Source organism: Meleagris gallopavo, chromosome 11, assembly GCF_000146605.3.
Source record: "Meleagris gallopavo isolate NT-WF06-2002-E0010 breed Aviagen turkey brand Nicholas breeding stock chromosome 11, Turkey_5.1, whole genome shotgun sequence".
NCBI lineage: Eukaryota > Metazoa > Chordata > Aves > Galliformes > Phasianidae > Meleagris > Meleagris gallopavo.
Window position 1 is genome coordinate 10,639,366 of NC_015021.2, and position 22,708 is coordinate 10,662,073.

The 22,708-nt window shown below is 46.1% G+C and overlaps 1 protein-coding gene across 1 annotated transcript in view; it reads left to right on the forward strand.

Annotated features, from left to right (window-relative positions):
- LOC100550859 (vacuolar protein sorting-associated protein 8 homolog) overlaps window positions 1–22,425 on the forward strand; it is a 46,060-nt gene extending 23,635 nt beyond the window's left edge. Inside the window, exons 21-31 of the mRNA XM_010716712.2 lie at window positions 1,509–1,650; window positions 2,254–2,343; window positions 2,797–2,839; window positions 3,617–3,720; window positions 4,687–4,765; window positions 6,133–6,215; window positions 11,063–11,143; window positions 11,948–12,117; window positions 12,977–13,145; window positions 21,010–21,090; window positions 21,773–22,425. Of these exons, the coding sequence (XP_010715014.1) occupies window positions 1,509–1,650; window positions 2,254–2,343; window positions 2,797–2,839; window positions 3,617–3,720; window positions 4,687–4,765; window positions 6,133–6,215; window positions 11,063–11,143; window positions 11,948–12,117; window positions 12,977–13,145; window positions 21,010–21,090; window positions 21,773–21,913 (1,183 nt within the window). The 3' untranslated portion in view covers window positions 21,914–22,425. The remainder of the gene's footprint in view (window positions 1–1,508; window positions 1,651–2,253; window positions 2,344–2,796; window positions 2,840–3,616; window positions 3,721–4,686; window positions 4,766–6,132; window positions 6,216–11,062; window positions 11,144–11,947; window positions 12,118–12,976; window positions 13,146–21,009; window positions 21,091–21,772) is intronic.
- Window positions 22,426–22,708: the final 283 nt, after the last annotated feature.

A 22,708-nucleotide genomic window follows, 5' to 3' on the forward strand; every position in this document is an offset into this window, starting at 1 on the left:
TCAACTTCTCCCATCACACAGCTGCAGGATTGGCACATCAGTGATTATGAATTCCTGATCAGAAGGGTAACAAAACTAAATGCATGTCATGATCTGTTTTCTTTCTCAGTGAGAGCTTCAGAACAGGCCTAAGAGCCATGTTGCCTAGAAAGGATCAACTTCTGCTGTTCCTCTGTGTAATCAACCTGAGATCTACATGAGATCTAATCTGCAGTGGTGGGGAGCTGCTGTTCATTTTGAAAGGCTGTACGTAGGTGCTCTGACTCTAAGGAGGATCAGCAATGTCATCCCAATTCATGGAAATCTCTTGTTTTATGTTGCTCTTTAAAAACAAGATGAGTAAAGAACAGTCAGGATGCAGGGATAGCTTTGGGAACAGGACAGTTTTCTTCTGTTTTCCCCACGTTATAAGTTTGCTTCATAAGCTAAGGGATTGGGAAAGGTTCATTGCACGAAGCACTGCCGCTGCTGGAAGGGTTTTGGAGAAGTTCCTTTCAGAGAGAGTTTAACTGGGATCTGAGTTTTGCTTGTAGAAGTCACCTGGACTGCAGTCAGAAGGAAAACTGCAGATTGGCTTTCTGAGCAGCTTGGGGCAGGCAGTTACCCACAGCAGTGTGGGGTCTGCATTGCTGGCCTGGCCATCGTGGCAGAGGAGATGAGGGAGACAGCAAGGACAGGAAACACAGCAGTTGAGTGGGGACTCCACCTGCATTGTGTTGATTAAGCAGATCTCATGCTGGGAAATGAGGCAGATATTTTTAGTTCCTGTTTAATACAGTTCTGTATTTGCAGCTGATTGCAAAACCCTTGAGAGCAGAGGCAGCCTTTGGCTCAGTCCTGAGCAGTATGCAGGGAATGTTCACTTTTACAGGTGGAAACTTGCTCTGCCAATGACCCAGTGGTAATCAACCAGTGTGTAGTTATGGACTCTGCAAGGGCAATTTGCTAGTTCTGTTCAGTTTGACAAGAAATACTGAATAAAAGTGAGGATGTTTCCCTAACAGAAGCATGAATACATACCTGAGTGAAGTAGATAGAGATGCTGTATTCCAATGGAAGGTGCATTAAAAAGCAATAATGTGGATCAAAGAACAGCTTCATTAACAATAAGCAAAAGGCAGTATTTCTTCAAGCATGCTTGGGGGAGCTCTACAGGACAGACACACAGTCAGCATCTGAAAACAGCTCAGATCATAAAGCTTATTAGATAAATTAGGTGGGTTTTTGCATGTCTTTGCCATTGAGATGCTGAAGAGATGTCTGTGCTGGAACCTTTCTTCTCAGGGATCTTTAATAGTTCGATGTATGCTGAGGCATTGGTAGAATATGTTATGGAACAAATGGAATGCTTCCTAACAGACTCTACTAGAGGAACTAGTAGAGATGGTGTAATTTTGCTCTTACAGCCAAATTTTTTATTTTTGTATTAAGCATAAAAGGCAGCACACATTTGAGTTAGAAGCTCTTCTTTCCAGCCAAACTTTTGAGCTGTGCTTTTTATATTCCAGAGAAGGCATCAACCAAGACCTCCTGCACCTACCACCCCACGTCACGGAGCAGTTCATCGAGCTGCTGTGTCAACACAGCCCTGACCATGTTCTGGAGACACTGAAAGTCCTGGAGTACTGCAGGTTGGAGGAAACCATCCAGGTAGAAAAGACACGTTATAAGGACACGGGGACTGGGGGAAGCATTCATGTCAGCTCCTACCAAAGTGGTGGATCAGTTCTTCAGTATTTGGCCCCTCAAGCTACTAAACTGCAGCACTGTTAGCTGTATTTAACATACTGATCTTGAGTTTAGTCTCAGGGCTTATAGAAAGGCTGATAGTGTACTGAATCTTCTGAGTAACTGCAGAATGCAGATAGTCTGTCTTAATTCTGACTAATGTGTTGAAAGTATCTGAAATAATACAAGCCAGGGTTTTTGGGTAGCAGTGCTGCCAAAATTTGATTACTGCTGGACAGTGACTATTACTTCCCTTAGGAAAATTTTGACTTATCTGTCCTTGATGTGGATTTCATAAATTTAAAGATTGTAATGTTGATGGTGGCAATATAGTGCAGCTTCTGAACTGAAGCAGTGTAAGTGGGGGCTGATGCTCAGCCTGGCTGGTGCTCGGCCTGGCTGATGTGCCTGTGCAGACAGATCCTCTCTGAACATGCAGCTGTCCTTTTGGGGAGTAAACAGACTCTGGCAGATATCTTAAGATAGATGTTCACTTTTTATTTGTTTATTTATTTTTTAACTTAGATAACCCAGAAACATCAGCTCCATGAAGCTTCCTCATATTTACTGGAGAAGAAGGGAGATATCCATGGTGCCTTTCTGGTTATGCTCGAGGTACAGTACTCTGGAATTCTGAATGTGGCGTTTTTGCCTGAAGTCATGAGTGTCACAGTTTTGCCAGGCTCTTCACCAGCGTGATGTCCTGTGTTAAGATTTGATACTACCGTTGCTTCCCAATTTCCCACTGCAGTCCATGTAGGAGTTTATCTTATGTCAAAAAATGGCACATTGAGTTGTGTGCAGGCTCAGCAGATCACTGTACTTTTCCAGCTTACTGTGAAAGACTGTCTTCAAATACTGAATGGATAATAGATAGTGAAATTTGATTTTCTTAATTAAAAATAATATTCTAGCTTCTATTTTCCTTTCAATATTTAGAAAGAAACATATCCAGTGCTAGTTGTACTGGGGAGGAAAATAAAGACAAGCCCTAGTAGCCAGATCATTTTAAAAACACTTCCATCAACATTCTGCAAGCTTACTGTTCTGAGACCTCTTTTGTTTCAGCGATTGCAGAGCAAGTTGCTGATGCTTACACAAGATGATGGAGGTAAGTTACCAACTTAAATTCCACTTTCTCTTAAAAAGGGATGAATGTAAAAAATACAAAATGTATGTCTGACAAGTGGCATAATGAGGTCCTCTTTCAGGTTTTTAGATACTGTGGTGACATTTTCTTAACTTTTCATCCATGTGGCTGCGGCAGTTATTCTGATTGCACTTCCTTCATCTGTTACTTTGATCACTGTTGAGACTCGTAAACAACCAGTGGGTTTTATTGTGTCTGTTCAGTTGTTCTGTTAACTCCTGATTGCAGCTGCTACTCTTACCAGAGCCTTACCAGAAATGTTTTCCTTGTTATAATCCATTCATACTCATTACTGAGCCTTACCAGTCATTAGCTATGAACAGTGATGATGTTGAATATAGAAGCAACTTCTTAAAAACAAAACAAAAAAACAAAACAAAACAAAAAAAACCCTTCTCATGGAAGAAAGAATGTTCTGCCTACAGAAGACAAGCACTCTTCACTAGCCCCAGGATTCAAGGGTGTACCTAATCAAATGCAGAGCTTGTATTTGTTGCTTGATTGTGTCCTGAACTACAGCTAAATCTTCCATATTTGATTATGTGAGAAGTCTTAAATGCTACGATACATAGGGCATCTATTGAAGTGCAGAAAATCAGGACATGTCTTTATAATGCAGTAGTTCACTGTAGGGAGCAGCTTTTAGTAGAACAGCATGAATTTATTTTGCAGAATGACTGGGAGTTAACATACCTAATCATTTCTGTAATGGCAATTTATTTTTCACCCGACGCTTAGGTTCAGCAGAACTCCCCTTGCTCGAAAGCATTGAAGACACCCTAATGAAAACAATTGCCCTTTGCCAGAGGAATTCACACAACTTAAACCAGCAACAGCGAGAGGTAAGGAAATAAAAACCCACATCACTGCATTTCCAGAGGCATTATCTTCATGTCTCCTTCCTTTCCCCATCTATTCCATACTGGCACATCTCAAGCAGCCGTTGTTTTGCTCTGCCTCATCTTGTTGCTCAGGTTTTAAACCCACAAGAGAAATGCTCACTTGTAGGAGTGAAGCACAAAATAAAGCACATACCAGCTATGGAGAAGTAGATTAGACCATATCCTTTTTCCATTTTTAGCTGCAGTTGAAATTTTGGTTGAATGTTAATCAGACTCTAAAGAAAGCAAAAGATCATGGCTTTTGTAACACCACATGAAGGCACTGGCATGCTTAGGTTGGAGCCATCTTTGTGGTGGCAGGAAGTTACCTGATGTTACCTGCACTGTGGCTGTGGAATTCTGCTGCTCTGAATACTTCACAAACCCTGACTTTAAAGTCAGACTGATCTTTAAGGGCTGGAGATGGTACAGCTTGCCTCAGCTCTTGCAGAGAGAATTAGGTTGTGTTTTCATTTTGCTGATGTCATTGACACAGAACCTATTTTTATTTCTAATAGAATGCTTAACATAGGTAACTGAGTTCAAAACTGAGAATGCTGTGTCTGAAGAGATGGCATGTCTGGAAGTCAAGTATGGAGTAAAAGTAGATTCCTTATGTTATCACGATTCCAGGAAAGGAACAGTGAGAAAGGGAAAGAAGGAACAATAGGAGCCAGAAGTGTTCTGTGCTCAGATCTCAGTCAGACAGTATCAGTCTAAGATAGGAGCTACCTGGACTGCTTTTCATGAGTACTTTGTGATGACTTTAATGCTTTTCACTTCTGTTCCTCTGCAGACAAAACCTGAGAAATGTAATTCTGTTTCTCATAATATGGAAGTGAGGCTTTAGAAGTGGGCTGTGATACTGGTCACACCTCATTTTTTGCCGTGTTCTTACTGTTTTTTTCTTGCATTCAATTCTTTTAGGCCCTCTGGTTTCCCCTGCTGGAGGCTATGATGTCCCCACAGAAATTGTCTGGCTCATCACAGTACCGATATGCTGAATGCAAGTACTTTGACTTTTTGTGACCCCAAATCTGTGTGCTGTCTTTCCTCCTCTGCTGATTGAATAGATAAAAAGCAGTTCTGTTACTCACTTCCTGCTCTTGCTGCTCTTGCAGTTGATCTAGCTTGTAGTGGCTGTAGCACTAAGCTCAGCGAGGTCATATGGGGAGGATGCAGCTGTTGGGTACTTCTTGTTTTTAGCCCTGGGTGGAAGAGGGACCCTACCACAGCCTCCTGTACTCAGATGGCTCTGTTAAGATGGTCTCTATGAAAAACAATGCACACAAAAGCCGCCTTGGCTCTGAGTAGGCTTGAAAACCTTGTTAACTTTTGGCAAAACACTGCCATCTTTTCTGCCTGGCCTTTTTGTGCTCTATCTTTGCATCTGCCTGTTGTACCTAAAACCAGCAGAATGTGAATACATCAGCTAAATTCTCTAATCTTAGTTCCAGCTCTCTGAATCTATTGTGGGTGTCAGTAGCACATCTAGAGCAGTGTTCTTGAAAGGCCTCCCTTTATGGGTGATTTAAGATATCCTGGGACATAATAATGCCTCTTGCTTGGTTGCAGCCCTCTGCTTCACAGTGGCTGTAGTCAGATGTGGCTAAGGATTGCAGTGTTACAAGAAAATGTGGTGGTTGTCACCTTGTCTGGGCTTCCCTTTTTTTCCCTTCCAGTGGCTGTTAGCTGTATCTGGATTCATAGGGATAGCCCTGCGTGGAGCTGAATGAATCAAAAATAAAAATCACCTCTCTTCCCTCAACTCAACTTTGCCTCTAAATTCAGAATGCTCCCCAGGTTAGCCGTTTTGAGAGCTGATGCCTGCTGAAAAGATATTGTCTGAAGTGATACCAGAATTGGCAAGAACATAATACGCTTGGATATCAAAGAACTGGTTTTGTTTTCATTCTTAATTTGCTAATTCCCAAACTGCTCTAGCTTTCTAATTATCCCCACCAAGAAGCTGAATTGCTGTTGTCCACACCTATCAGATATTGACTCCTGCTGTAGGGAATTGGGGGATCAAGAGGGAAAAAATGTTTCACGCAAATGCTAATGCTAGGAAATTTTAGAGTGAGTGGGATTATAAAATAAACAAGGGATGCAGGTTGAAAAAAGTGAGTGGCAGTGTTGCAAAGAGAGGCTGAAGATCTAAAAGTTTACTGTATGTAGGAAGTGGGAGGAGAGACACTGCGATGCTGACACTTTTGAAATGCTTAGTGCAAAATGTGTGCAAGGTAAAAAGTGATAGAACTGTTTTCATATTAGAAAAGATGAACTGAAATGAAATTCTTAATCTGAAAGATGTACCTCTTTACTCTTTGAATCCTAATGAGTAGTGGTGACTTTTCATGCGTGGTGTTTCAGCCTTGAAGAGTTTGACAATGCAAGTGCTGAACAACATGGCTGCATTTATTGCTCTTCCTTCAATCCTGCAGAGAATTCTACAGGTGAGTTTCTGAGGGGAAAAACATAGCAAACAAACTTTTACCAAGCTGTGCCATTCATTATTGGGAAGAGTGAACATATAATCCTGATGTGATAGCAATTTCTGTCACGTTAACTGATTGTCTGATTCAAAGTATTCCAGTAAACGTTTGGTTGGTGAGAGTCATAAAACTTGGTAGGGTGACCTGGAAGGCTTGGCAGTCTCAGCAGATGTGGGAACACACAGACTTGTGTTAAGACAACTGAGGTAATTTCTGCAAACCAAAAGAAATATTATCTCGAAGGTTGTAATTACTTTGAGACTGAAGCTAGCAGTTCTGGAGGCTGCTCCAGCTGTAAAGCCACTATTAACTGCTCAGAGCTACATTTGTTGAAAGCCATTTAGCTGAAGTGCTGGGGTAGATGGTTATGAAAACACTAAATCAAAGTTTGTGGGCTTTGAAGAGGAGAGATATCAAGACTGGGCCCTTTTAACTGTTGGTACACTACAATTTTAGGGAGATATCTATATATTATTATAATTTTTTTTTGTGGTAGCAGACATCTCTCTGAATTGCTGATTGCAGATATATTGGGTTGAATGATCATAAGCAGATTTGTGTTGAATTGTTCAGTGGAGGAAGGAAGGAAGAGGAGGTTGGAAGTGTTGAATTATTCTTCAGTTTCTATCACAGATAGAGAAAGAAGTGGAAAAACTGCAGACTTCACAGGGTGCGTGCACACCTATAACAGCCTGTTAGTTTGATCTTAAGTATTAGGCACAGTCTTGGATTTTGGAGAAAGTCGTAATTAATGACACTGAAAGATGTTGTAAAAGAGTGGATAGAAAGCTGTGATCAAATAAAATATGGTTTTATCAAAGGTGCAAAGCATCAAGCAAAGTGAATGTCTCTTTAATAACATTTCATTTGGTTTTACTGGAACATTAGGTACAGTTTCCTGTGGAGTATTATTTGATGTTTAATATAGGCAAGAAATGATCCAGAAGCTGTGAATGAAGAGGTTGGAGGTTGACAGGGAGGCTTTCTTGGGTGGTACTGAGAATAACCAGAATGGAGAGAAAGGCAAAGCAATGAGCACTGTGAAGGTAACTCAACAGGGAGGTGTTATTCTTTGGAGGAGGATCCCATTCTTCCTTGGGAAGACTTAGAAACTCTTGTGCGACCCTCAAATATTTCTTGCCCTTTTTTGTTTTTAGTAGGAAAACTCTCTACTGTAGCCTCTATAGAAACTGGCATTTGTGTCCTGGAGGTGACAATAGAATGAAATACATTTCAGCCGTACAGTGAAATGGTTGGTGTGGAGAATCTCAGAACGGCCTGGGTTGAAAAGGACCACAGTGCTCATCCAGTTCCAACCCCCTGCTGTGTGCAGGTCACCAACCAGCAGCCCAGGCTGCCCAGAGCCACATCCAGCCTGGCCTTGAATGTCTCCAGGGATGGGGCATCCACAGCTTCCTTGGGCAACCTGTTCCAGTGCCTCACCATCCTCTGGGTGAAAAACTTCTCCTAATCTCCAACCTAAACCTCCCTTGTCTCAGTTTAAAACCATTCCCCCTTGTCCTATCACTATTCACCCTTATAAAAGTGGAGGCACTGTTGCAAAGGATAACAAGGCCTAAGGTGCTTCCTGAGATGTACTTCTACTGGGGACAGCAGTGTCCAAGGCGTTATTTAGAGCAGCATGTGCAGCTCTGCTCGCTGGGGTTGGAAGTACGGGGAAAAACTGTTCCTGTTCATTTTGTTTTCCTGGTCATCCTTACAAATTCAGTCTGACAAAACAGAGATTAATCAGGCATGCATTTTTGTGGAGCTAGAACAAAAGATGGGGAGAGATGCTGACTTCTCATAAGTGCATTCTAGTAGAGGGGGCTCCTGATGAAGTTAAGATGTTAGAGTCCAACCTTGATCATTTGTAGGCGGCAAAGGTGTCAGCTGTTCCCTCCTCACTGCCCCTCTGAGATTCCTCTGATAGTTGAAGCTTTGTTTTGGACAGTCTAATTATATCCTCTAGAAGTTGCTGGCTGTTTTAAGGTAGATTTTTGCCTCGGAATTCCCTTAATCTTCTTTAGGTTATGGGCCAGAATGCTGTGCATTGTGATTTCCTTGCTTGGGAGTGTAGGTTTAAAAGATATGTCTATAATGATGATGTTTCCATGTCCTATGGTGTGGCAGTGGCTTGGATACACAGCCCTTATGTTCAGAGGCTTTTGAATGCTTGACTGGGATTACGAAGGAGACTTTCCCTGTTACACTACACTGGACTTTTTGCCTTCCTGCATAGTGTGGTCTGTCATCTGCTGCTTTGGATTGCCTGGGAATGCCATCTCAGTGCACAGCAGGGGAGGTTTACAACACAGCACACATGCATGGCGTCTACCCAGAACACTCTAAACAGCTTTCTGAGCTAGAGCTTCTCTCTTTTATTAGCCCTGGGTGTGTGTTCCTTTTGCAGAGCTCTCCAGTGCCTCTTTGAATTCACCTAAACTTCTAAAACCTAGTGCCAGGCAGTGCTGTCTTGGCTCAGCAGCATGTAGAGACTCCTTGCAAATGTCGTTCCAGTGCCACTTTGTGACCATGAATATACTCTTAAACAAGCCTTTCTGGGCCCTGGGGGAGCAGGCAGCCTTTCTGATGCCCTCAAGGTATTTCTGTGCCACCTGGGAGGAAGGACAGGGGCTGTTTGGGAAGTCTGCAGATGCCCTCAGGCGCTGCTTCAGTGGAGGCTGGGTGTTTGTGGCAGTGCATGGATGTGCTGGATCTGCTGTCTGTGAGGTAGAACAACCGCCCAGGAATTAACCATTGCTTTCTTTTTTTATAAGGTGAAGGACATCAATAAATGGAGGTAGATTATCTTCCTTTTTCCAAAAAAGAATTAAAGTATTCCAATTTCTGTGGACTGTTTTTCTTCCTTTTCTGGGCTTAACTGCTTAGAGAATATACCTTTGGCAAATGTTAACTTTGCAACCAACACACAGTGCTAAAGGGCACCTTGCAATGGGCTGTCAGCAGCTCTGTGGCTGTGGATTCCCTGCATCTCCTGTGAGAGCACACCGACTCAACTTTGTATTACTGAAGTCATGCAAAATAATGATTAATATATTTATGTTCTTTTTCGTCCTTAACAAAAATGATTTATTAAACAGTCTGAAATAACCATATTAGGAGCGATATTAGAGGGATGCTCTTGAGGTGTTGTGTCATTAAGGATGTGGACGCCGTCTGAAAGGTTGAGTTAATTCCCTTATGGAGCTCTAATCCTTAGAAACGCTCTGCAAATAGAAGCAGCTGTTGCCTCAAACAAGAAGGGCAGCTCTGGTTTGCAGCTCAGGACTCACCGGCTCTCCCTGACCTGCTGGTGCTGCTCACACTAGGCAGGCAGTTGGGTTGGCTCCAGCTTGCCATGCTGAGTGCTCCCAGGTCCCCATGGAAATACCCAGCCTGGAAAAAGCAGCTGTGATTTGTTCCTCATTTGGCACAACTGATTTCTAGTGATGGACCATCCCGTGCTGAGAATGTGGAGCACGCATAAATCCCAGATGGAGGCAAAACTTATAAGGTGGAATTAATGAAACATATTCTTTCATAAAAGTAATTGAAGGCTCTTGTGACTATAAATTCTGTGGGGGCTGAAACCAGCTGGTTGGAGGACGGCTTTATAACTTGCTTGGAATGTGAAATTACAGCTCCAGATGTTATTCCTGAGGCAGGTAGGCAGCCCAGCCCTGTGCAGCCATGGCTCTAATGGCTGCCAGCAGGAAATGTGCAGGAGCTGCTTGCACACTGCTGCCGTGTTTGGTGTAAGGTTCTGCTGGGCCACGTAGCCCTCTTTGGGAAAAAGGCAATTCTCTTCCTACCTGCTATTGGTTAAGATGTTACTGAGCCTGGAGAAAAACTGAGCAACTGGGAGGTGACCCTCACCTCACCTTCCTCCTCTGCAGATCTGTGGGTGGCTCTTCTGTTCCTTGCTTGTTTTTGTCACATCTTCCTCCTCCTCCTTTTCCTCAATAAAGACAAGAAACAAGATGCTTTCAAAGTGTTTACTTGCACTAATCTGCCGTGTGTAAATGGTTTCATCTGAGCAATTTGAGTTACTTCTTTGGTTTTCCTTGGCCACAGAAGTATCTGGTGAATCCAAACCCAACGTTCTCTGTGTTGTAGATCTCATAGGTGCTGATGGAAGTCGTGCACGCCCTGCTGCTGTCTATAATTCATGCAGTGACTCAGTGCAGTGTATTTTCAATGCTGTTGCTTGTGAATTATGCATGCAGAAGGAAAACGCCGTGTTGTTTGAGGCTGTACCACTCACCCAGTGGCAAGGAGCCTCTGCAGCTCCCGTGTGTTCATCAGCTGCAGCTGGGTTTGACTCGACTGAAATTACTCAGTGCTAGTTTTCTTGATGCCTGCACGTTGGCATTGCTGCCCGTCGTGGTTCTTGGGAAGACTGTTGTCAGATTGCCTGGCAGATTTTGGAGCTGCTGCATTGATCTCTGGGTGTTGTGGCTTGACTTCAGTGCTATTTTGCCTGCTCTGTTGCTGCAGGATGTTTCCTGCTGGTTTGCATCCTCCAGCCACCTCCCGCAGCTCCTGGAGCTTCCAAGGTCACTTCAAAAACATTTGGACTCGAGTACAGTAATTAATATTGATGTTGTGATCTACTCCGTTTTGCTAATCACCAGTGTTCCCCTCAGTGCATCTGATGGTTCTGCTTCCCTTGTGCACATACTATGTCTTCAAATACAGCATCATAAGTGCCATGTGCAATACCAGTCTGGAAGGGAGGGAAAAAGAAGGAAAAAATGAAAAAAAACAGATGATGGTGTCCTACAGTGTTTCGCTCTTTCACACAGGATCCAGTTTATGGAAAAGGGAAACTTGGAGAAATTCAAGGTCTCGTCTTGGGAATGCTGGACACATTTAACTATGAACAAGTAAGTTGCATGTGTTTCTGCTCTATCCACTGCTGCGTGCAGGGATTACTTGTAGCTATCCAGCTTACTACTCTCTCATTTGCTATTTTTCTCTGCAGAGCAAAGTAAATGGCCATGCAAGTGATTTGTATTTGTGTGATCTGGGGAAGGGGAATGAGTCTGTGTTGCTCACAAACAGATTGCAAATGAAGGGACTGACAGATACGTGGTGATGTGAACATTTCTGTAGTTGAATTCTGTGTTAAATGTACTGGAAGCATCGACACCCGCGTTTTCTCCAGCTTATCCTGCAGTTAGGGATTCAAAGTGCCTTTTAAATTAGTCTGAAGGTGGGAAATAGCTTTACTATAGGGGATTGCAGATAAAGAGAGGTGGTCTGTGTGTTCTTCAGGGGGTTCTGCCCTGAGCAGTACTGGCTTTCTGCTTTGATTTTTATCCGTGCATTTCTAACAAAAATAGGGATCTATGCAGTGATTTACCAGGTAAAGAGGAAAAAGAGAAGTCTGGTAGGGAAGATGACAAGCTGAGCCTGTTCTCCCACATCTTTTAACGCTCTTGGACAAAAATCAATGAAGCACTTATCTATCCATTTAAGAGTGAAGAGGTATTGTCTCCATTAACATGTGATAAAAGGCTAAGTGTTCTGAAGGCAAGCAGCTGCAAAACATGTGAGGAGAAGCAATTTGTGTGGCTGGTTTTGTTCTTGGCAATCCGGTAAGCTGCTCGTTGTGAAGAATTGAAGGGTACGGAGCTTCTGCACTAAGGAGATGACAAAATGACCTCTATATATTGTCTTCCACGCAGACCCTTTTAGAGACGACCACAAACCTTCTAAACCACGATCTCCACTGGTCCCTGTGTAACCTAAGAGCTTCTGTCACTAGAGGGCTTACCCCAAAGCAGGATTACTGCTGCATTTGTCTACAGCAGTACAAAAGGAGGCAAGAAAGCGCTGATGAAATCATTGTTTTCAGGTAAAGTGAAGGGGTAGAGTCACAGGCAAGATCATGTTATTAGCTTAAAAAATAAAACCACAGAAGTATTCCTGTGAGCACATCCCCTGCACTGTATGTGGGCTGGCAGTCAGACTGCTCAGCCAGCCTTCTTTGCGTGCAGCCAGCTCTGCCTCAGCTGAAAGGAATTCCCTTGCAGTTTTGGGAGAGCAGTGCAGAAAGCTGTGGACTCCCCTGTCATTTAACCTGGCAGTGCATGTATTAGCAGAAGGTGATTCCCTGCTGTACACAGGCAGCACAGTCATAGTCGATATCCGTAACTGCCTGTGTGCCCTTATTGAACTATGGCAGGAACACTTTGGAGAGCTTCATAAAACATAAATGGTCTGGAAACTGGCTGCAGCAAGTAAAAGGAGGGGCGTAAAATGAAGTGTTTTGCTACTAGCTGATGTACTGCTTGTTCCATCTCAAATAAAGTGCTTTGTGCTGGGGAGGGCTGGGCCTACCAGGTGTCCACTGGGTCCCAAGAAGTGGTTTTATTTGTACACCTCAGATTGATTGCATCCCTGACTGTGCCTGGCATCACTGATATTCCTGTCTGTGGCCAGATGGCTGTGAAATGTAGGGTGGCTATTACCTTAGTGTTGAGATCTGCAGCTGCATCTACAAGTGGGCATCTGCTGCTGTTTTTATGAGTCTAGAGGTCCTGCAGGGCAGTGTGCGGGTACGAAGTGAGCACGCACACTGCTGATACGAGGTTACCAGTAAGCAGCCTTGGTTTTCATTGGCCATAGCTTTCCTCTTCGAAGCACAGCGCCATCAGGCTGCAGTACCCTGCTTTCAAGCACCTCACAAAAGATTTATCTTCTCACCTTTACAGCTGTGGCCACTTATATCATTCCCTGTGCCTGCTCAGTAAGGAGTGTGGGGCCGTAAGCAAAGATGTGATGCGGTGGATGTGCTATAAATGCAACTCAAGCAACAAGGGTGGAAAACTGAGCGAGAACTTCTCAGAGCTGAAAAAAGGAAGTGGAACCTCCTTGGCACAGGTAAGGCTCCTCATGTGGTTGCTTTCCACATTTACTTAGAGAAGTGCTGCGTTATTGCTCTGTTCTTATGTCTTACTGTGCTTCCAGACAAGTCTGTGATTGGTAAGTGTCCAACAGCATCGGCAGGTAACATGTCACGTTGATGGGTGTCATTTAGTTTTGGTGTGGGTATACAAGAAATGGAAATGTGTTCATCCAGAACAGTTAGCCAGGGTGAAGCAGAGCTGATACCCACCAGAAGAAACTCATTTGTGAGAGCCTGAGATGGGCCAGCAGGCCCAGTTCCTTTTAAAATGTATTTAGCTGTGTCTTATGTAAAACTTGTAGTAGAAGTTGGTCCATTCCTTATGGCTGGGCCATAGAACCTCTGCTCTGCCCCCCTACTGGCAGTCTGGCTCTGGGTAAGAGATGCCAGCACAGTGTTTAAAGAAGCTTGCATGCAATCAGGACTGCTGCAGCTGTATTTGTGCAGAATACATTGGGGACTGAGCAAAATCCCATCTTTGGGATATCTTCAGGAATCCTGAATGGGTGGAACTGAGCTCTGCTGTCCCATGTCCCAGAGGTCACTGGGGAGGGTTTGTTCCTAAATGCCTCTCAGTGCTTTGGGCGTTTGTCACCACCCCGATGGCATGCAAAGCAATGCGTTTTCACTTCTGAAAGCTCATTCAATCTGGGAGTACATCCTTATAGAAGTACTTCCATTTTCTTATATCAGATTATTTCAATTTCTGCCAAATCAATTCTGATCAGAAGATAGCTAACAGCATTAGTCAACTCCCATCAGCTTCTCTATTAACCAAAAAAGAAGCTTCCTGTTTGAAGGGAGGCTTAGGGGAGAAGTAATCTCTGAGGAATGTGTGGAACATGATGCAAGCTTTGCAGTCAAATTGTGTTAGCTTCCTATACAGTGACAGGAAAAAGGCTTTCCTGATATTGTATAGCACGCTCCAAAAGTAATGCCTCCTATTTATTTCCATGGAAACTACATCAGATACAAAGAGCACAATAACAGTATTTAATAGAGCAAATTCTCAGCTACAAAACACTACTTTTCAACCAAGTCACCACTATTAGCTATGCGCTATGCGTATTTGCCAGTGATGAACAAGAGCTTGCATGCCATGCTCAGGTAAATCAGCACCCAGATGCTGGCTCTGAACTTGGGGAGAATCACAGCATCTCCATATTTTAGCCTCTAAGCTTTTGCTCTGAAGGAGCGTGTGTGAATGGGTGTGACATACCAGGTTTAACTTTAAAAGCTAGAGACAACCTTCAATACTAAAATCACACTAATCAATGAAATGCCTGGCATCTTATAGCAGTGCCTCACAGCTTGGTTATCACTGGGCTTCTCTCGAGTCTTCTGTCCTCCTTTTAATACTGGTCTGGGCATCCTTGCAGAGAATGAAGTGGAAAATAATCCAGATGATGTGGGAGCGATTGGGGCATTATAGGATGCTGCTGCATCTGTCTGCAGCAGTGAGGGGCTGGGTGGCACTCAGGGCTTAATGGGAGCCATAAGGAGAGACTGGATGGGGAAAGAGAGGGTTACACAAATCATGTAATGCTGGCTGGAGAATGTCCCTGCCAGGTGATCTGAGTGCTGGGTGCTGCCCTGCTAGCACAGCCATGTGCTCTTGGCAGAGACAGCCCCACTCCCTGCAGAGCTCAGCTCCGGTCCCTTAGAGCCCTCTCTCTGCTTCAGGCTTCCACCTGCTCCCCTGCTGACCCAGATCCTTTCCAAGTTTGTGATGTTCATTACATATTTGAATTACAATACTTAACTGTTGTGTTTGCATCTGTTGTGCAGTCAGATCTTTAAAAAACAGCGTGTGTTTAGACTGAGTGAGGCTGTAATCTCTTGCTTCTCCAGGAGGTTCATTTGCTTAACTTTTGGTAGTGTTAATGAACCCTCAGATAAGGATCTGTCTAGCCAGGAAATTGCAGATCTGGTTGTTCTGGAGGAGGGGAGAAAATGCCTTTTCCTAGGACCAAAAGGAGGAGGTGAACAGCCTGGGATACAGAGCTCTCTCTGGAGGCAGTGCTGTGGGGTTTGGGCACACGCAGTCTCACATTAATTCAGGCAGAGGTTCTTAGAGAGCTGGGCATGGAAACAGCAAAGCTCGGCTGCGCACAGTCCCCATGCTTATCCTGACATGGCACTGATGTGTGCAGAATGCTGTGGGTCCATGCACCAGGTGTCTCCATGGCATGGGGGATATAATGCAGTGTGTCAAGATGGGAGGAGCAGACAAGCAAAGGGACTGAAGGAAAGGGACTCTCGGGGTCCCCACCTCCAGCCACGTTCAGGTGTCTCTGTGGTGCTCAGTCAGTGCCCAAGAGAGCACAGTCACTGCTCAGGGTGCTGTAAAGACTGAGTGATTGAGTGCTGCTTTTGCCACTGGGTTTGTTGGGCCTTTTCATGTCACAGTTCTCCAGCGAAGGGCTGCTCTATGCTCCCATCAGGCAGGCCCGGCCCTGTGCTGCTCACGCTGTCCTCACTTCCACATCTGGCATCTCTGCAAGTGATTTTAATAAACAGAGAACCCTGGAAGGATGCTGTGCTAACTCTTGTAACTCCCAGCCCAAGCCCTGCCTTCCCCACACCCTGCACAGCCAGCTCAGAGCTTCTGGGACATTCTGCATATAGATCCATGGGGAGACTTTGCTGCTTTGAAGACTGAAAGTGTTGTCTGTCCCTCGGTACAGTATAATGCTGTTTTTTTCCACAGTGAAATCTTCACTTTAGATATTTATGTTTTTAGCAAGCCTTGAATTAGGAATAGATTCGTACTAAGAAATGCCACTGAGCATCTGGAGTGCATTTCATAGTACCAGTTCTGCTCTGTTGAAACAAAGACTGTCAGTTTGAATTCTACGATGCTGCTGAGATTTAGATGTGAAACGACAGCCCAGCAGACAGTGCTTTCTGTGCCTCTGCTTTGTATGTGTGGCTTCTGGAGCTGTGCCTTGGAAGTGGAGGGGATGGAGAAGTGCCACGGTCCAGCACTGACATTGCTGAAGTGGGTGAGAGCACTTGCTGAAAGGAGCCTTGCTCTAACACAGGCTTATGGCGTTGGGCTCTGCACAGAGAACAGCAAGAGGAGGCCAAAGGGGCTCTTTGCTTTATCTTTCCACGAGAAGTTTGTGCACTGTGTTATCACTGAGACCTTGTTATCTTCCCCAGGATAATCTTCAGTGTCCACACTGAGCATCTGTCCTGTCCTCCTCTCACATCCTTACAAAAATGAGTTTTTGTGTGTGTGTCAATTTCTGTCATCTCTTTCCAACCTTAAGTTTGGTCTGGTGGCGTTTGATGTTAACTGAGGCATGTTAGGTAAAAGCAGTCACTGCATCTGCCTACATATGTGAGTGTAGCAGTCTTAGTGTCTTGGTCATCAATCTTCAAAACCGAATGGCGTTGTGGTGAGATGGTTTGTTTTCACCTACATGTATCAGGGAGAGGAGCACAGTCTTGATTCTTGGACTATAAATGGTTCTTGGTTCTGTAAATGCAGCAGAAAACCACCATGAAACACTACAAAATGCAGTGGTACTTCTATATTTGAGAATGTTTCTGAGGGCACCATGTTTACAGCTGTCCAGAGCTGTCCAGATATGTTTTATGCAGGAAGTTAATCCTGTCAAGTCATGGCAGGGCAGACAACATGTGTGATCCCTGCAGTTATTGCAGTTGGTCAGCTCCGTTCTGAGTGCAGGAGTTTTAATGAGCATCAAGAGGAGAGCTGGATCATGTCCAGCTGCCATCCATCAGCATCCCCAGGTCCTTTTCAGCAGGTCTGTCCCCCCTGTCCTTCTATCCCGCAGTTTGTACTGATAGCAGGGTTGCCATAACGCAGGTACAGACTTTGCACTTGGGTTTGTTGAACCTCACGAGGTTCACTTGGGCCCACTGCTCAGCCTGCCCAGCTCTCTCTGAATGGCATCTCATCCCTTGGGTGTGCTGACTGTACCACATAGCTTGGTGTCATCCACCAACTGCTGACGATGGATGTAATCCCACTGTTGATGGTACTGATGAAGATACTAAACAGCACTGGTAAACTACATTCCTGTGGTTGAATAAAAATGCCTCCGTTTTAACAAAACATTTCAGATCTGTGAGGGTCTGTAAAATAGACACAGAAACGCAGTGACAGATGCTGTGCTGCTGCAGCCTGTTGCTATTCTCACAAACTGCACAGTCCCTGCTGCCAATAGCTGCCTGACAGTGGTCTGTCTGTTCTCCCAGGGACCAGCACACATCGCTGCGTGTCCGCAGTGTGAAATTGCAGCTCTCAGTCTGTCTTTGTGGATCTGCTTGGGAGAATAAGCAGGAAAGGAACTGTGTGACTTCCATCTGCTCGCAGGGGCTGGGAGCCAGCATGCTGCATGGCTTGGAGCTCCATGGCACTGCAGGAACCCTGCCCTGGGGTGCTCTGCTGGTGCTGCTGGAAGGTGACTGCTGGTCCCTGCTGCTCTTTGTGCCTGTTTCAAGCTGAGAAATGACCAAAAGGCAAAGGGTAAGGAAGGATGTGTAGGGCCTTCTCCTCATATCCCCTTTTGAAGGCAGGGAGCAAAATAAATAGTAGCTGAGGTGTGTAAGTAGTAGTAGGTGAGGTGTGGTAAGAGAGGAAATCAGCCAGGTTGGTGGCTGCTGGGCTGGGCAGCTTGCAGAGGTGCAGGCAGTAGGTGAGCATCTCCCCATGAATCCCTCAAACAGAGAACTGCAGTCTCCACACCCATCTCCCTCCCCAGAGCTCTCATCCTCGCGTCGCACAGTGAAAACAGCCCCTTTTGTTGCTGTGTCTGTGAATTGAGCACAGGAAGGCCTGGGCAGCTGCAGCTGAGCTTCTAGCATCGGTGGTGTTCTTAAACATATCATCATAAATTTCAGCAGCAGTATGCTGCACAAGACTCAGAAGCTGTGGTGGGGACAAGCAGCAGAAGTTTCTGCTTGGTTCTTGGTAAAGTTTAGCAGCTTACATTATCAGTAAGCTCCTGGCAGAAAGAGATCAGTGAACCCTCACACTGCTTTCTTCTGCATCTCCTTACCTTCCCTCTCTCTGCCTGCAGTCCTGGCACTGAGAGAGCATTGCAGCCCCTCAGCTTCTGTCCTTAGCTGTGGTGGAATGCTGCTCATCAGCCTCCTCAGTTTATGCTTAGAAAATGAAGTTTTTGTCTCCTGCTGCTGCCTCTGTAACCTCAGGCTCAGGCACAGACCTGGGATGAGCTCCAGCCCGGCCTGGCAGACCATGTGTGTGATGTTTAATCCATGGGCTGCCATGCTTCCTTTGCTATGTGGCAAATAAATACCATCTGTGGGGTCATAGCCATCCAGTGAGGTTGCTGGTGTTGGGGATGCATGTTTTTTTAATCTAATTAACCCCAAACAGCATTATGGCTCCTTTAGCTGAAAGCAGCAGCAGTAGTCCAAAAAGGAATGTTCCAGCGGTGCCCAGCTGCACTGAGCAGAGAATGGGGAGTGGGTATCCCACTCTGCAGTGATGGATGGGCTGTGTCCTGCACAAGGCACATTTCTCTGTTGTACATCTGCAGAGGTCGGCAGTGGCACACTTCTGTTATACAGGGGATTTCCTCAGGTTTTCTGGAGCTCATTAATGATTTTCTCATATTGGCTGTTGGTCAGACCGCCCAGAGGTGTAGTGAGGACGTGGCTGGAAATGGCTGCAAGGTGCTGATGGGTCCACAACTGATCCCACAGCAGTGGCTCCCGGAGCCTGGAGCTTTGCTGAGGGTGGGATAAGGAGCTGAGCGCATTCTCCTAACGCCTGAGTGCTGATGCTGGACCCTGAGAGCCTCCGCAGAGCTCCTGAGTGAAAACATGCCTTTAGTGACACGGCTAAAAAAGGAAGAGGCCTGACAGCAGGAGTTTCCATGGCAACAGAAAGAATTGCCTGCAATATTTCAGCTCATCAGCCTGGAGAGCAGTCTGATTGATGGTTACATGCGCGTGGCAGAGAGATAACAGGAGAGGAGAGGCCAATTATACTGCATTTTCCCTGTCCTTGAATGCCTGTGGCTACAGCAAATGTGGAGGGCAGCTTTTCCCCCTTCTTCTGTTGATTTTTTTGGGTGTTTTTTTTTCTCCACGTGAGGATGACCCACACATCCCTTGGAAGTGCTGCACAACCTGTCAGCTGTGGGTATGCAACCCTCCCTGTCACAGCCTCTTGGCTCACGCCATGTGCACGGGGAGTGCGAACACTCGGCTCCTTGACTGGTGAGTGGCAGCAGTTATTTGCAATATAAATAGTGCCCTGCAGGAGGAGGAAATGAGTCTGAGCACGTGCACTTGGCATGAGATGTCAGCAGTTGGGGCATTCCTCGAAGCGTTTGATGAACATCTCAAAGGCAAAATGTACAGGGCTTCAAGAGTAACGAAACTATTCAGGCTTCAGGAATCAGAGAATCACAGAATGGTTGGGTTGGAAGGGACCTTGCAGCCCAACCCAGTCGCAATCCCTGCCATGGGCTGGCTGCCCCTCATCAGCTCAGGCTGCCCAGGGCACCATCCAGCCTGGCCCTGAGCACCTCTAGGGATGAGACACCCACAGCTTCTCTGGGCAGCAGTGCCACGGCCTCACCACCCTGTGAGTAAAGAATCTTCTCCTCACAGCTAACCTGAATTTCTCCTCTTTGAAAGCTATTCCCCCTTGTCGTCTTACTATCAGACAGTGCGACACGTCAGTCTCCCTCCTGCTTATAAGCTCCCTTCAAGTGCTGGAAAGCCACAGTGAAGTCTCACTAGAGCCTTCTTTTCTACAAGCTAAACACTCCTACTTCCCTCAGCCTTTCTTCATAGGAGAGGTGCATAGGAGTACCTTCACTGTGCTTCTCTGGACCTAATCCAACAGCTCCACATCCCTCCTGTGCTGAGACCCCAGGCCTGGATGCAGTAGTGCAGGTGGGGCCTCGCAAGGGCAGAGCAGAGGGGGACAATCACCTCCCTGTTACTCCTCTGTTGACGCAGCCCAGGGTACTGTTGGTCTTCTGGGCTGTGAGCACACACTCTGGATAAGGCATCCCCAAAGCTGAGTTCTGCTGACATTGAGGGACATTTAAACCCCAGCAGTGCAGGAGGTGGAGGGATGTGTCACCCAGAGAAGTTAAGGATGGTTCTGGCACTGACTGGTGGCTGTGTGCCCTCTAACGTGTTGTGCTTCAGAGTTTGTCCACAGTAACTGGGAGTCATCTTCTCTGAGCTTTGGAACATGCTCTGTAAACACACCACAGAGCACAAGAAGCGTTGAGCAGCTGGGTGCTGCAGCATCTGCCCCAGAGGAGAAATCCTCCTGGGGAGAAGGGCCTGGTGGCTACAGGGGCCTCAAAAGCCAGGGGGTGGTAAATTCAGCTTTGACAAGCAGTCACTTGTAGGACTGCAGCACTTTGGGTTAATAGCCTTTGGGAAATGTGTTTGGGAGAAAATATTTAAGAATGAATCTTGAACGTTCCCTTAAAAATAGATCCCCGAAGATGACAGATGCCAAATTGCTGCTCATGAGGGAGGCTGCTCTCCCTGGCTCCCATTGTAGTTCCTTGATGATGCTTTTGAAATAATCAAAATAGAAACATCGTGATGCGGTAAAATGGAACGAACTTGGGAGAATCTGTGATTCTTTGTCATCCTTTCCTGGGATATTTAAATAATGCCTTTTAAAGGCATTGCTGGTGTGCTAATGCTTTGGCTGCAGACTATGGCACCTGTATTTGCATTTCCATTACTCTTCATCTGAAGCTGTGTAGCAACCCCAGTGCCACTGCGGTGAGCCTGCCTGGCTGCTGGCTGGGCTCTCGTGGGATGTGGTTGTTTTTGTAACCTCCTTGTTCCCTTTATCAGACAGGGTCAGAGTCTGCATTGGATCCTCAGCAAATCCAGGCCTTTGACCAACTCTGCCGACTCAACCGTGGGACCTCCCGGGTACGTACCGCCTGTTACCCTGTCAGCTTCAAACTGGGGAAGGGTACTATGCAAGCTGCCAGGCAAGATGTTAGAGCTGGCAGCATGGGCTTTGGCTTCTCTCTGCAATTTCATTCAGTGCTGGCACTGTAGCATGCATAGAGCTGGCTGCTTCCCATCACAGCACATCTGCACTGCTGCCACAGCTGGAGGACTGCCTCCAGTCCTGAGGCTGGGCCTGAAAAGTGTGTATGGCGTGCAGCATTTCTCAGCTCCTTTTAGATTTGCAAATAGCCTTCCCTCCAGACACAGCATGGCTGGCATACTTGCAGAGAGGCCCCTCTGCAGTCCCCTGTGGGCTTGTCCCAAGACAGCGACCCTCCGTTCCCTTCTTTCTCCTTCTGCCTCTGCCCGTTCTGGCTGCACCTGGCACTTTCAGCTCTCTCTGGGATTGTTTTTCAACGATGGAATTTAAAAACAACCTCAAGACACCTGGAAAGTTGTTTAGTTCAGGATTGTTGTGCTGCAGAGTTCTGTGGGGTCACTGCATGCAGCATGGAGCTCTTCCTTCATGCGTTAAGGCTTTCCTCATTGCAGCAGGGAGATTATGACCCCACGTGAGCTCTCTCTGCACCTTACATTAGTGCCTCTGGGCAGTCTGTCCTGGTCGCAGGGGGTGACCTGTCTGCATTTTGTCTTGCAGTTAGCTCTCCTGACTGAACTGTCCCGCAGTGGGGAGAAGCATGGGCTGCTCAGTGTTTCCCACGGGGACTCTGCCAGCAGCGTCTTCCAGAATGAGACCTTCCAGCTGCACCTGGCCCCTCCACCACTGATGGATGATTAGCGCTGCTGCCTGCTCTCCTGCTGCTGGGATGTTTTCCCAGTACAACACTGGGCTTCTTCTTCCGCCGCCATTCCCAGAACCATTCATGCCGCGTGGTCTTGCTGGGTGCTCACAAATCTGCAGCAGTGGCTGAGCTCCTGGCTGAATGGCAACTGAGGGGCAAATGGGGCTGAGTGCTGTGAAGTCAGAGGTCAGAGCCAAAGGTACTGAAGCACTGCAGCTGCTGCACTGACCTGGAAGCTTGCAGCAGCACCTGTAACTGCCAAATAACTGCCAGTTCCATTCCACAGGAGGAGCATGCCCAGGGTCTGTGTGCTTCAAGGAGCTGTGCTGTTTTTGCAAGTGGGTGCCATGCCCCAGTCCCTCATGGCAGTTGTGGAGTTTGAGGGCAAAGAATGGGAAAACCTGAAAAAGGCTGCAGATTGCAGAAAACTATCTGTACGTGAGGAAGCTAATCTAGGTATAGTGTGTTCCTACAAATCTCCATTAAAAAGGCCCTTGGTTGAAACTAGGTGTGTGGAGCTGTGTGCATGGGGAATCATTTGAATCAGTAAATCACTAAGGTTAGAAAAGACCACTAAAATCACCTGTCCAACTGTCAACCATCAACCCACCCCACCATATCCACTGACTATGTTCCTCAGTGCCACATCTCGGTTGTGGAACACCTCCAGGGATGGTGACTCCACCACCTCCCTGGGCAGCTGTGCTAGTGCCCCACTGCTCTTTCTGAGAAGAAACTGTCCCTAATACTCAACCTGAACCTCCCCTGGTGCAACCCTCTTGTCGTATCAT